Here is a 15,053-nt window from a genome sequence, read left to right on the forward strand (position 1 = left end):
AACCACTAGTGGGGAAAAGTGTGACTCTAGCGTGCTTTGGAAAGATGGTGAAGATAAAATGTACCAGTAGATGTATCATAGAGCCATACAATTACTTGTACACTGCAGTTGTAAATACGAAATTCCCTTGTTATATGATGATATTTCACGTCCGTGTCTTCCACCCCCCGATAACGCAGGTTATCTAGACGTTTCCGAAGCCTGGCAAAAGAAAATAATTGTGTCGTGTTGTGTTGTTTGTATCTTGGCATTTTAAACAATGCAAATTGCACAATGCCCACATCAACAGCATTTGCAATGCAGAGTAGTCTTTTGTTCACATACGTTATGCCTTCAGACTGGCGGGGCTGTCTAGAGCCACATTTAACTCCACAGGGAGGAAGAGAAAGAGGAAGAGGAAGGAAGGAGGGAGGAGGAAGTTGGGGGAAAAAAGAAGGGTGGAAAACAACACCAGCTACTTTCTTCCTTCCTGATCATGCCCTGTGCATCTCAATGCATGCAGGAGAGACGAGCGTTTGATGTGGAGTTTTCCATAATGAACACAGTAGTCTGTCTCGGGAAGAGGGAGCCTGGATGGTGAAGATGTGGTGCACTTAGACACACAGTCTGAGACAAAAGCTCTCTCTCTCTCTCTCTCTCTCTCTCTCTCTCTCTCTCTCTCTCTCTCTCTCTCTCTCTCTCTCTCTCTCTTTCTTTCTTTCTTTCTCTCTCTCTTTTCTTTTCTCCATTCAGTGTTTATTTCTCCTCTCCTCTACATATACTGTATCCTGCCTCCTGCACAAGACCCCCCTCGCACTCTCTCTTCTACACTAACAGATGCACATACACATACAGATACATGTACAATACACAGCACATCTCACATACAGAAGCAAATCTCTTCTCTCTCTCTCTCTCTCTCTGTCTCTCTCTCTCCCTCGCTCTCACTCTCTCTCTCTCTCTCGGTTTCTCTCTGTCTCTCTCTCTCTCTCTCTCTCTCTCTCTCTCTCTCTCTCTCTGCATTGGCTCAGATTTGCTCTTTCATGTTCCCCCCCAAAAAGCCTGGCACTGAGATGAAGGGAGGAAGAGATATCTGCTCAGCGCTTCCTCTCCTGGGTTTTGTATTTGTGTGTGGATCTATACTGTATGTGTGGATATCGATGTGTGTGTGTGTGTGTGTGTGTGTGTGCATGTGTGTGGATATCGGTGTGTGTGTGTGAGAGAGAGAGAGAGAGAGAGAGATCAGATGTGTGTGCTGTGTTGTGAGCTGTTTGCCCGTTGAAGGAGATTTTTTTCCCTTCTCCTTCATCATACACCCACATCTTATCTCACCGCTGTCCCAGCGCACCAGGCCCCAGTTTATTTGGCCACAGATTGAACCAGTCCGCCAGCAGCACACAGTGCTGGTATTTGCTCAATATTTTTTTCTTCCTTTCGAGCCACTCATTAAAAGTGGCCATTCTTGCGGCAGCTTGCTTGCTTGCTTGCTTGCTTGCTTGCTTGCACGTCCTCTGCTCTGCGCCACTCATCCTTGTCTGTGTGAAGTAAGTGTTAAATTGAACCCAAATTCCCTGTTGGAGTCTTAGTGTTTGTCTTTGCAGACCACACTGTGGAGGAAATGGGCCGAGACAAAGTCCCTAAAACCATTACAAAGGGGAAAGAGATGGTAACATGCTTCTTTGACTTAGCAAACTCTTCCACTGCTCCCAGCGGCCATGTAAGCGTCGAAACGCCTGACAACCCTATCAGATGGCTCACTGTGAATAATTTCACTGTATTACCTTATCAAATTTACCTGAAAGAACACACAGGAAACAGGTAGCATTTAAAATCTGCGAGCAGATTTTATTGTTTAACGGCCGGAGGAGTTACTGCGTGAGGAAACACCCAGCAAGTCCTGAAGTGTATACAGAAACAAACTTATTTAAAACAGTCCCAGTCCCCCCAGTCCATGACGTCATCTTTCCTATCATGAATATGTAAAACTATAGAATAGTGACATTTATGGTCTCGTCTCCCCCTGGCTCCGTGGGCACTTAGTGGCGTCTGGCCTGTGATGGATAGTCTTTACTAAGGCTGTAACGATATTGCATCGAACCGAGGGATCGCGGTACGCAGACCCACGAACCCCTATCGCGAACCTTCCTCGCAGAATCGCGATGCGCCCTTTTAAAGTTGTTACCCCTCAGTCTAGAAAACAGCAGGATACAGGCAAATGCTTGCATATGCGCTTAATGCTTGTATATGCGCTCAAAGACAATTAGAAATGGGGCGCACATGAGCGAGTAACACTTCCATTCACCCCTCTCTCCTGTAAAATGTTCCGTCCAACCAGCAGCACGTGCATTTGTTACCTGAGCAACCTCCGCGACCGCGAGACAAAAAAACTTGGGCAAACGTCGGAAGGTAAAGCACAGAAATGAACAACAGACCAAGAAGGCTTTATCAAACGTGTGAAGATGTTTTTGATTCATGCATGCGCCGATGTATGTTGAGTGGAGATAGACGTTGAGCGGAGAGGGAGAGAGAAAGAAAGCGAGAGAGCGAGATGCTCCGCCTGCCCAAATTTGAAAGGGCTTTGAAAGAGTGTCTGAAGTCCGGCGAACGTTGAGGTCGATGTGGATATTAGGTAGCATTATATCCTCCCCACATCGAAAGCCTGCCTAGCGAAAACATGCTCCATTTCAAAATGTCAAATCACAAAACCAAACAAAAGACAACGTGCGTGTTGCATACTGAGAACATAACTGAGGTTCATTTCGAGTTTTGTTTGTATAAGCGCGTGCGCGCTGCTGCACGATCAAAACAGTTACAAAAATATTAAACATCAAAATTAAGTGTTGCATTTCTGTAAGTAACTTAATACAACATGTTTCCTGACGAAATATTACCAGTGTTGTTTTCAGTTAATGTTTGGATATTATTAATTGGATAATGTTTGACAATGTGAGACAGTTGTTATAGGCTACCTATACTGGAACCCTGACCCTTCTCTCTCCATCTCTGCCTCTCACACATGGTCAGCATCTCAGCATGATATGATCTAAGCCTATTTGTAATAAGCCTATTTTTCCTTGGTGAACTAATATCCCTTATTTCTCTGTGTTGTGCTTTGATGTCAACACCTGGGGAACAGGTTGCAGTGGTAGGCCTATATCTGCAACATCATTTAGTAGACCTAAAAAAAAATAATGTAGGCAGGTAAATGCAAAAAGAAAGCATAGGCCTATATATAAATATAGCCCATCATTTATTTTCTTCTTATTTTTTTCCCTTTAAAAAATAATAATATCGTGGGGCATATCGAACCGTGGGTCATATATCGTGATACAAACCGAATCGTGGGTTGGGTGTATCGTTACAGCCTTAGTCTTTACCAGTCTAAACATCCAAGGTCAGAGTTCAACAGAGTAGTACCCCAAACAGGACGACCAAGGCAGAGATGTTTTCCTTGTGGACCAGAGATGTCACATAACTCAGAGTAAAGGAGAGAGAGAGAGCGAGAATAACAGGATACCAAAGTATAACCAATAAACTCCTAACGAAAGGTTACACTTTTATCACATTGTATATTTTCAATAATACATGTATAAATTTATTAACACTCACAAAGCTTAATTCTGTGGTCTGTGATTTCATTGAGCTCAGGTTGGCATACATTCCCAGTCTACGTAGTGAGTCTTTGTTTTGTTTTGCCTTTTTTGGTTTTCTGTTCTTTGATGTTCTGTTCTACCTTCATGTATTTTTATTTCAAGTACCTATTCTTCTGCCTGTACAGTACGCAATGTACTTATTGGTTGTCCTATGATCAATACAAAAAGCATATAGGGCACTAAGGGTGTTACTGAGGTGGGGGCACAAAGAGGCTGTGGACTGAAATTTGTGTGAATGTAAGTGAATGAAAGTGTTGCGCTGTAATGTATTGTGTTGTATTGTTCAGATTTAAGGGGACCCTATTGGAAACAAGATGCCACATCTCAAGAGGCAATCCCATTGAGTAAATAAATACATACATACATACATACATAAATAAATAAATAAATAAATAAATATTCTCCGCAAAGGATGTGATGTTTTCCCACAGTATGTTGTTTGATGGGCGGCTGGCCTAAAGGGTTAGCTGGCTGGTTAGCTGGGTTAGCTGGCCTAAAGACAGCAAGGGCAAACCTGTCCCAGGGCATCAGGAAAGCAAAAAAGGAATACTCAGACAAAATAACAACACACTTCAAAGACAGCAGAGATGCACAGAGCCTGTGGCAGGGCATACAGGCCATCACGGACTATAAGCCTGCACCACGAAGCTGTGACAACAACACCTCTCTGCTAAACGACCTGAACAGTTTCTTTGCCCGCTTTGAAGCACAAAATGACACTCACCCACAGAAAACTCCCCCTCCCCCCCATGATCAACCCCTTTACCTGTCCTCTGCCAGTGTTAAGAGGACACTGGCCACCATCAACCCACGCAAAGCAGCTGGCCCAGACAACATACCAGGCCGAGTGTTGAAGGATTGTGCAGAAGAGCTGAAGGATGTCTTCACAGACATCTTTAACATCTCTCTGGAGCAAGCAGTCATCCCATCACTTTTCAAAGCTGCTACCATCATACCTGTGCCGAAGAAATCATCACCATCATGCTTCAATGACTACCGTCCTGTAGCACTGACGCCCATAATCATGAAGTGCTTCGAACGGCTAGTCCTGTCTAGGCTTGGGTATTGATTGACAATTTTCGGTTCCGGTTCCATTTCCGGTTCCTTCGTTTCGGTTCCGGTACCAGAACGGTTCCATTTTCGGTTCCTAGAAACCCTGAATTAAACCTGCAGTTACCCAAAGTGGCCAGTAGATGGCGTAACGGGTCTGTAAATCATGACTTTCCCTGCCTGCCACAAGGCGGAGCTCCTCGTGACTTAAGCAGTGGCGGGTTAAAGGCATTTAATTCTATACAGCATTCATGATTAATTGCATGCTGCAAGTTGTCCTCTCGGCATGGCTTGGCAAGTATAATAAACGGTTTTGATACTGATAAATGTACTCATGTCTGATTAAAATTGTTCTGCTGTACGGTGCAACTTCACTTCTGGTACCAATCCTATGTCAAGCGTGCCTGACATGATTTTTTAATGTAGCCTACGCTACCCAGTCCGTCGACAGCTGGGGCTTTTCTACCAGGTACTGCAGAACTGTTCTAACACAACTAGGCTTCATAAATAGGCTATTCATGAAACTTGACGGCCCGGGGTCTCGATGGTGCTGTCTCGCACGCATTTCCATACAGGGACTAGAACTGGGCCGTATGATCAGCTGCTGCAAGTAGCCGCGACAACACTGTGCTTTCACGCCATGGTGAATCTAAGCTAAAGAGTCCTAATCTAAACGATATATAGGCCTAAATATATATATAACCAGCGATCGCCTTCTCCTACAGACATGTGTTAGGGCTTGTTCGAAAGCTGCGAATCTTAGCTTTTTACAGTTTTTTACGGCACGTTTTTATGTTCTTTCATTCAAAAGTTATTGAACTGTAAGCGGCCGCTGTTGCAAGTGAAAAAATAGCGCTTTCCAACCATTTTTTTTTATCTCGTCATTTTTTTTCCTAACAGCCAGCGATCTCCTTAACCTAGACATACAGACATGTGTTAGGGCTTGTTCGAAAGCTGAGATTCTTAGCTTTTTACAGTTTTTTACGGAACGTTTTTATGTTCTTTCATTCAAAAGTTATTGAACTGTAAGCGGCCGCTGTTGCAAGTGAAAAAATAGCGCTTTCCAACCATTTTTTTATCTCGTCATTTTTTTCCTAACAGCCAGTGATCTCCTTAACCTAGACCTACAGACATGTGTTAGGGCTTGTTCGAAAGCTGAGATTCTTAGCTTTTTACAGTTTTTTACGGAACGTTTTTATGTTCTTTCAATCCACAGTTATTTAACCTTAAGCGGCCGCTACTTCAAGTAAACAATGGCGTTATTATCCAGCGGGATAGAGAGGAAATATTTTTTGTCGCTGTGTTCTTTGTTCCCTCGAATTAAACCGACGGTCTAAATAGGCTACATTTGTGCGTCCCCAACACAAGACCAGTTCTTTCTAAGTTAGCTCTTTTCATGGAAAAACATGTTTCCAAGGAGTCAGAGACATCTTCCTGAAGAGTCGAGGTCATGGTTGAGGTTGACGGTGCCGTTGTAAAGATGCTGCAACTCCGCACGCAATTCGAATGCAAGAGCAGGTGTTTGAACAGGTTGGATGTATTGCCATTCTTGCATGATAGCCTGATGATAGCCTATTAGTTTATCATAGATAGGCCTATTGCAGCGCGCTCCTTCCTTATCTACTTTCCTGAAATATAGCCACGCTTTCGACGGCATGTTTTTGTTTCTCAATAGTACAATCAGCTGGTTGAATATCAGCTGTCTTATCAATCGTTTAAATGAGGTGCGAAACGGGAAGAGGAGGAGCGTGGTCAGTTTGTGACACTTGTGATTGGCTGAAATGGCCGTGTGCTTAAACACACATTTGATGGCTCTGACAGTCAGACTTCAGGAACCGAAACGTGGAACCGACAGACAAGGCACGTTTCGATTCCAAGTAGAACCTTAGCTTTTAATTCGGTTCCATCAAATAATTGAATTTTGGTACCCAGTCCTAGTCCTGTCACACATCAAAGCCACCCTACCCCCCACCCTGGACCCCTACCAGTTCGCATACCGAGCCAAGCGATCCACGGAGGATGCAATTTGCTCTGCCCTCCATCCAGCTCTCACCCACTTGGACAATAAAGACTCATATGTGAGAATGCTGTTCATTGACTTCAGTTCAGCATTCAATACCATAATACCACAACAACTCATCAGAAAACTGGACAAACTAGGTTTCAGCACCTCCCTCTGCAACTGGCTGCTGGACTTCCTGATGCAAAGACCACAAGCAGTACGGGTAGGGAACAACACCTCAAGCACCCTGACCCTGAGCACGGGGGCTCCGCAAGGTTGTGTTCTCAGCCCCCTGCTGTTCACGCTGCTGACACACGACTGCACAACGACCCACAGCACTAACCATCTAGTGAAGTTTGCGGATGATACAACACTGGTGGGCCTCATCACCAAGGGTGATGAGACTCACTACAGAGAAGAAGTAGACCTGCTGGCCAGATGGTGCAAAGACAACAACCTCCTGCTGAATGTCAACAAGACCAAGGAGATTGTTGTCAACTTCCAAAGGGTCCAAAAACAACTGCCACCACTGACCATCGACGGCGATGCTGTGGAGAGAGTGAGCAGCACCAAGTTCCTTGGAGTGCACATCAGCGACGACCTCTCTTGGACCACCAACACTACATCACTGGCGAAGAAGGCCCATCAGCGTCTCTACTTCCTGCGCAAACTAAAGAAGGCAAGTGCTACACCCTCCATCATGACAACATTCTACAGAGGAACCATAGAGAGCGTCGTGTCCAACTGCATCACAGTGTGGGGAGGAAGCTGCACGGAGAAAAACAGGAAGACACTCCAGCGTGTTGTGAACACAGCGAAGAAGATCATTGGAGTACCACTCCCCTCCCTGCAGGACATTTACACCACACGCCTCACCCGGAAAGCACTGATGATCATCAAAGACACAAGCCACCCTGCACACAAACTGTTCAGCCTCCTGCGAGGTACAGGCGCCTCCGTTCCCGTACCACCAGGCTGGCGAGCAGCACAATGCACCAAGCAATCAAGATGCTGAACACTCAACCCACTCTCCCTCCACTGTCAGCCTCTAGCCAGCAAGGCCACTGACAACCCCCCCCCCCCCCCCCTCCCCCACCACCATATCTGCGACTGAACATTCCACCTGCACTACTATACTTGTGACTGAACTTTCAACCTGCACTAACTCAAAACATGCACACACACACACACACACACACACACACACACACACACACACACAGACACACGAACACACACACAAGCACACTGCACTTTCTGCACTAAACCCAAACATACACACACTGACACACACTGACACACACACACACACACACACACACACACACACACACAGACACACGAACACACACACAGACGCACACCGCACCTTCTACCTGCACTAAACACATACACACACATACATACACACACACACACACACACACACACACACACACACACACACACACACACACACACACACACACACACACACACACACACACACACTGCTGCTGGTGTACTTGACAGACCTTTTTAATATTTATTTTTCTTCAAAATGCTACTATTACTATGTCAGAACGCTATAAAGGACTTTTTAGGAAAAGCACAAAAAGCACAACAATACCTCTTAATGTATGTCCTCTACAAGTCTTCTGTTGTCCAGTCTTGCACTTTAAATGTCTGTATGAGCACTGTCTATGTCCATACTGTCTTAAGTCCATGTATAAGTACTGTCTATGTCTATACTGTCTATGTCCTTACCTAGATTAGTCTATGTCTGTATGGGAAAGCAAGAAATGTAATTTCAAATTCTTTGTATGACCAGTACATGTAAAGAAATTGACAATAAAACCTACTTGACTTGACTTGACTTGACTACTTCTTTCATATATTATCTCATCAGTATGTAGAAGTGGCCGAAATTTCATGAAACCTGGTGGAGAGAGTTGTGCTCACAAAACCTAGAAGAAATATTGCATCTTGGCACATTTCCAAACTGTGAGGGCAAAAGAGCTTTTGTTAATGTTGTCCTATAAGGCATCTTTTTCAAGAGGTTTACACCTTCCTAGTATCCTTCTAGTCCTTATCTGGAGAGCAGCCTAAAAGCACCAAAGCTTTGTTATCACAAAAAAAGTTTGTTGTAGTGCTGATTGGAATAGGTTCAGACTTGACGGCAAAAGAGTTCAAACTCTCACTCTGTATCAGTTGTCATATTGTGAGTAAACTAAAGAGTGGAGCGAGATATTGTTTTTGATGGACAGACAGGAGTCGTGCTGCCAAGGGGCTGACTAAGCCATTAGGCCTAGAGAGAAGGCTGTGTGGCAACTCCACTGCTCTGATAAGGAGAGTTACCAATCAAGGTAATGATGGAGGAGGAAATATTGAGGGACACTTCATTGAGGATTGGCGATTGACTTGCTTCTTAAGAAGCTTTGTTGCATTAGCCTCTTTTTAGTTGGTATCCTAGCCATAAGTAGAGCTTCATTGTTTTAGCAGTAGATAGTATCTAAGTTCTTCCGGAAAGCTGGAGTTCTGAAGTGATCGTATTACTCTTTCTTTACCCTTTGCACTAACTTTGTCATGTCTGCACACTCTCTACTTTCCCACACTCTGTATATTGCTGTATTCTGTATCGATAGTATTGCTTGTATATTGCTGTGCTCTCTACATCCCCACAGCATGTATATTCAATTGCTGTCCATGTCCTTTTATGTATGGATGTTTGGATAAAAAAATCTTTATGTAATGTAATTTAACTGGACATCTTGACAAATTATGTATCTCAAGATGTCATCATTTCTTTGTTTTTCTTTTCAACTCTTTTTGGTCGGGTCATAAAGTCACACAGTTAACTTCTCGGCAGAACTTTCTGTACATGGCCGTTTCCATCAGTGTGTCATAGCCTCTGAAGAGATGTCTTCAGCCTGAGTGACAAACCCTCCAATGCCCCATGTGAGAAATGGGAAGTGTCGCTCACACCTGTCTCCTCTCCTCTGTTCTTCTCTTCTCTCCTCTCCCCTCTCCTCTCCCCTCCTCTCCTCTCCCCTTCCCCCTCTCCTCTTCTCTCCTCTGCAGGGTATAAACTCATAGGGAGCCATTCAGGAGTGAAACTCTGTCGCTGGACTAAGGTGAGTTGACACTTCTGGAATTCCTCAGTAGTTCTAGAACTTTGCCTCAACTCCTTGACAACAAAGTCTGTACAAGTCTGAATGCAGCTCCAGACGGTGAGTTTTCTGCTACCTTCAGCCATCCACTTGTACAGACTTTTTCTGAACATGTCGTGGGCAGGAGGGTGATCTGAAGCAATGTTCTGACTGTAAATGTATAGGCATACAACAGAGAACATTTTTTTCCAAAGCCAAGGACACAAAGTTAAGATTTGTCTGTCCCTTTTTCCCCCTGCTCCTCAGTACAGTACAAGCAAAGTAAACTATTCTTTGAGCCTTATAGTGGTTTAACAAATGCCCATGTGTTATGACAGAAGTTGACTGGCAGTAAAAGCTATTTAAAGCTGAAAATACAAAATGGATATTACTCAAATACCATCCCATTGACAACGTTTTGCCACCAACACAAAGTGTAAACCCTATAAATAGGTACACCCAATGCACTGGATCTTTTGAACCGAATTTAAATGTTTAATGTGTCTCTAAATGGATATTGTTCAAATACCATCCCATTGACAAGGCTTTTGCCACCAACACAAAGTGTAAACTCTACAACAAATAGGTACACCCAATGCTCTGGATCTTTTGAACTGAATTTAAATGTTGAGTACAGAGAGCACTGATGATGGCAGCAACCTGAAACGTCTGCTCTACTCTGCTCTGACAAAAATAAAAATAAACTCCTTGTGCTTGACCTTAGTGTCTTATTTAGTGTGTGAATTTGCTCCAACTTTGAAGTATACTTTTTGGGTCCTCGCACGTACTTATTTTTCTAAACATCTAGAGCACAACAATACCCTTGCCTCCTGAATTTAAATGCTGGATGTGTCCCCCCCCTCCCCCTTCCATATGTCAGTCGATGCTGCGTGGGAGAGGTGGGTGCTACAAGCACACCTTCTACGGCATCGAGTCCCACCGGTGCATGGAGGCCACCCCCAGCCTGGCCTGCGCCAACAAATGTGTCTTCTGCTGGAGGTGAGTGGAGAAAACGAGTCACTGCTCAATGTCACACATAAGTCATATATTGACTATATAGAGCTCACTCTTGCATACATTCAGCCTCTCTCTCTCTCTGACTGACACACACAGGCACGCACGCACACACACACACACACACACACACACACACACACACACACACACACACACACACGCACACACACACACGCACACACACACACACACACACACACACACACACACACACACACACACACACACACACAGACACACACACAGCTGTGGTAAGGTAGGTATGGTGTAGGTATACGTAAGGTGGTATGTGATGGGCTCAGCATTGGAGATATTTAAGTGTGGGTAAAATCATGTAGAGCTTTGACATTAGTCTTCATGTGAATGCACTGCACAAGTTGTGAATTGCACTACACAGCAAAAGTGCACTGATAATGTCGTATTTTTGGGCTATGTAAAGTAGTAGAGTGGAGTAGAGTGTCATTTATGAATCCCAATGGGAAATGAAGGTGTCAAGTAGCATACATTACATGAATACAGAAGACATTGCATATGACATTACACACATCATTACACACATCATTACGCATATATTGACCATATAGTGCTCACTCTTAAGCCCTATTCCGACGGGACTAGTTTAATGTATGGACGTGGGGGAATGTTGCCTGTTGGTTTACTAACCCATCAAAATCCATTCTAATGCGTCTGCTTGCGTGTCTTTTCATTTGGAGAGTGCGTTTGACCATACTGTCTGATTTTGACAGCGAGCACAGCTTGGAACAACTCCCTAAAACAAAACTAAAAGTTTACTGCAAGGCTGTAATGTTTGCAAGCCGGGAGAGAATGGATATATTATGCGTTTCGTGCACTTAACCAGACATCTTTACATAGGATCACATTTCGACGGGATTAGTATTACCCAGGGTAATATCTCCGGACCCTTTTACAGGAGGTAAAAGTCGCGGTGAAGTTCACCCGACATATTTCGCTATCTTCACTGACTTTCAGACGGGACTACATTTCCTGGTTATTATTACTTTACCCCAGGTCCTCCCATTAAACTAGTCCCGTCGGAATAGGGCTTCACATACATTCAGTCTCTCTCTCTCTCTCTCTCTCTCTCTCTCTCTCTCTCTCTCTCTCTCTCTCTCTCTCTGACTGGCACACACACACAGACACACACAGCCGCGGTAAGGTAGGTATGGTGTAGGTATAGGTAAGGTGCAGAGGTGGAAAGAGTGCAGAAAATGTGTACTCAAGTAAAAGTATCTTTACTTTGCCTAAATTCTACTCAAGTACAAGTAAAAGTACCTATCTAAAAATCGACTCAAGTAAAAGTAAAAAGTACTTCACTTAAAATGTAATTTGAGTAAAAGTACTTAGTTACTTTTATTTAGCTTTCCTCTTGAGAATGTCGTGTTTATTTTTCTTGAATATCGTCCTACATAACCTCTATCTTGCTTGGCACCAGCCATCATCCAATACATTGATACAAGATAGTAAAATAGTGGAAATGCTGTGTGCCATCCTGCACAATCTTTCATTTACGGCGGATTGTGGCATTATTGTGCATGGCATTTTGTCTCTCAGTCATTTTTTTTACTCAGTACTCAGGCCAGGTTCCAGTGTAATTGAGTAAAGTTCTTGGGTCAAAATATACTCAAGTACAAGTAAAAGTATTAATTTAAAAAAATACTTAAAAAGTACAAAGTCTTCATAAAAGCTACTCAAGTACAATATTGAGTATTTAGTATTTAGTTACTTTTCCACCCCTGGTAAGGTGGTATGTGATAGGCGCAGCATTGGAGTCATTTATGTGTGGGTTCATCATGCAGAGCTTTAACATTTGCGTTCATGGGCATGCACTGCACAAGTAGTGTTTACAGTAAATTACTCTACACAGCAAAAGTGCACTGGTAACTTCATGTTCAGTGGTGATGTAAAATAGGGATGCTTAATTATGACAAAAATAGTATTCGGCTACTAATGATTAGTTTCATTACTATTGGCCAAATGGTTTTAAGTTTGAGCAAATGAAAATGGCTCCTTATAAATGGCTCATATAAATGTCTTGGCAGTCTTAGCAATACTGAGTGAATTGTAGACATCCGCTGTACGAAGTGCACAAGGATTAGGGTGGCAACAGGACATTCTATACATTTTATATTGTCCGGAAAGGTTGCTCTCTTTCGTTCTCAAAGTAATCATTACGGTTTGATTATGCTGCTTTCAGAAAGGCTGGAAGTTTATAATATAATCATGATTAATTGATCAGTTAGATTGATCAGTTTGCAGAGCGCTGGTGAACTAGACTTTTTTTTTAGTCAAGCATATTGTGGAATTTAATCAATTCGATCAGAGTTGTCGTTAAAGGTTAGGATTGTCGAAGAGAATACATCTTCAGTTGCACATTGACGTTTCCCATGTTAAACTTTGACAGTATTAGTAGCAGTTTAATGTTGAATGTCAGCCATAAATTCTATTGACTGCAGTAGATGTAGGACAAAACATATTTGTAATCTAGATTGATGTGTAAAATATCTCTAAGTAAACTTCCATGAAATATTTACTTTTGCATTTGTACGTGTGTAAATGCATTAAGGCTTGTCTAACTACATAAATCTGAAAGATTCTGTGAAATGTATACACTTTTGAAATCTGACGTGCACAGTAACTGTTAGGCGTTTTTAATCATCTACAGTACAGTACGTTAGCCACATAAACCTGTCTCAGCCAATGAAATATATACATTTGAAAGTGTAAATCGTCAAACGTTTCTAACCATATAAACCTGTCCCGTGCTATGAAATATGTACTTTTGAAAGTCTTTGAAAGATCCCCCATGAGGATTCAGACAGCCATACTCGTGGCTGCCGGGAGCTGCTAATAGGCTGCCTGGCTCATTAATAATGATGAGAATAATCAGCTCTCCATGGAGATGAGTGATGCCCGTGCCTAACGTCGACACTCCACTCCACTCCACTCCACTCCCTACCCTCCCTCCCTCCCCCGTAAATGGGCCTGATGAATGGCCACGCTAATTGCCAGTGCAAAAGGTAGATGTGACAACCCATGATTCATGGTGACTATGTTGGCGTGGAGCGGCGAGGGCTCGGGTCATGCTCATTGGCTGGTCTGACGCGGTCTGGTCTGGGCCAACCTGCTGCCTGTCCACCGATAGCAACCAGCCCCCTTCATCCTCCTCAGCAGGAATGAGAAAAGTCTCATCTTGTTAAAGGTCTCAGGCTCGCCAGAGCTGAGGAGGACAGCTGTGAGCTGCCAATCTAGATTAGTGTTTCTCTACATGGACTCTACAGCCCCCCTGAGGGGCGTTGGGGAGCCCTAGGGGGGCGTTGGGAAGGATGTGGCTGAGATTGGCCAGTGCTTAGTTGCCATTGGGGGGCATTGGTCTATTTTAATTTTTTAATAGTAAGGGGGTTGGTTGTTGGCAGGCTTATGATGAGGTCAAGGGGGCATTGGGAGGCGTATGATGAGGTCCAGGGGGCGTTTATTCAAAACCACTTGAGAACCACTGGTCTAGATGAACTGTGTCTAGAGGATGCTACAGGCGTCCTGTCCATTCAACATGGCTGACATGAGACTTAGAAGACTCTCCAGAACTATTTGCTAACCATTCCGAACTTCATGCAGTCCCAGAACCTTAAAGGCTATTATATATTTACATTAGTGTTACATGGAAACAGTAAAACTATTGTATCATTTTTGGGCTGAAAATGTGACAAGATTTCAATGCAGTAATAGAGCTTCATCAACATGTCAATGTAGCCTGTGGGCCATTGCCATTTGCTCTCGTTCCTTTTTTTTTCTCCCGTCAGTCAACGCCACTAATTGGGTTTTGGGATGGGCACTGATTAGGCTGCCTGAGCGGCATAGCTGGGACACCTATAAAGTTACTTGGGGTCCTTGTAGTAGCACAGGACCCGCTTAGCACGCTCGGTGGTGGTGTTGATGTTTGAAGGGGCTGTCTTCGCTTCAGCGTATGGGGAACTGAGAGCTGCCAGGCTGGTTATGAAGCCCCGGGTTGATGTTTACTGGCGGTCGCCATTGCAGTGAAACTGGTCACCTGCAAGTCTAACTTCGGGCATACGCTGGCATAACTGGGGAGCGTATGGCACTAGTCCCACCGGCAGCCGTCTCCATGTTGGACTCGAAGCACCTCCAAACCCCTTAAACCCCTGGGATACGCTGCTAAGGCTAGGAAAGGTCCGAACAGCCACTGAG

The 15,053-nt window shown here is 43.9% G+C and overlaps 1 protein-coding gene across 1 annotated transcript in view; it reads left to right on the forward strand.

Annotated features, from left to right (window-relative positions):
* The window catches only part of tyw1 (tRNA-yW synthesizing protein 1 homolog (S. cerevisiae)), a 117,362-nt gene that overhangs the window by 30,828 nt on the left and 71,481 nt on the right, over positions 1–15,053 (forward strand). The window contains exons 9-10 of the mRNA XM_063205411.1: positions 9,745–9,797; positions 10,693–10,811. Coding sequence (XP_063061481.1) covers positions 9,745–9,797; positions 10,693–10,811 — 172 coding nt within the window. The remainder of the gene's footprint in view (positions 1–9,744; positions 9,798–10,692; positions 10,812–15,053) is intronic.

Source organism: Engraulis encrasicolus, chromosome 8 (assembly GCF_034702125.1).
Source record: "Engraulis encrasicolus isolate BLACKSEA-1 chromosome 8, IST_EnEncr_1.0, whole genome shotgun sequence".
NCBI lineage: Eukaryota > Metazoa > Chordata > Actinopteri > Clupeiformes > Engraulidae > Engraulis > Engraulis encrasicolus.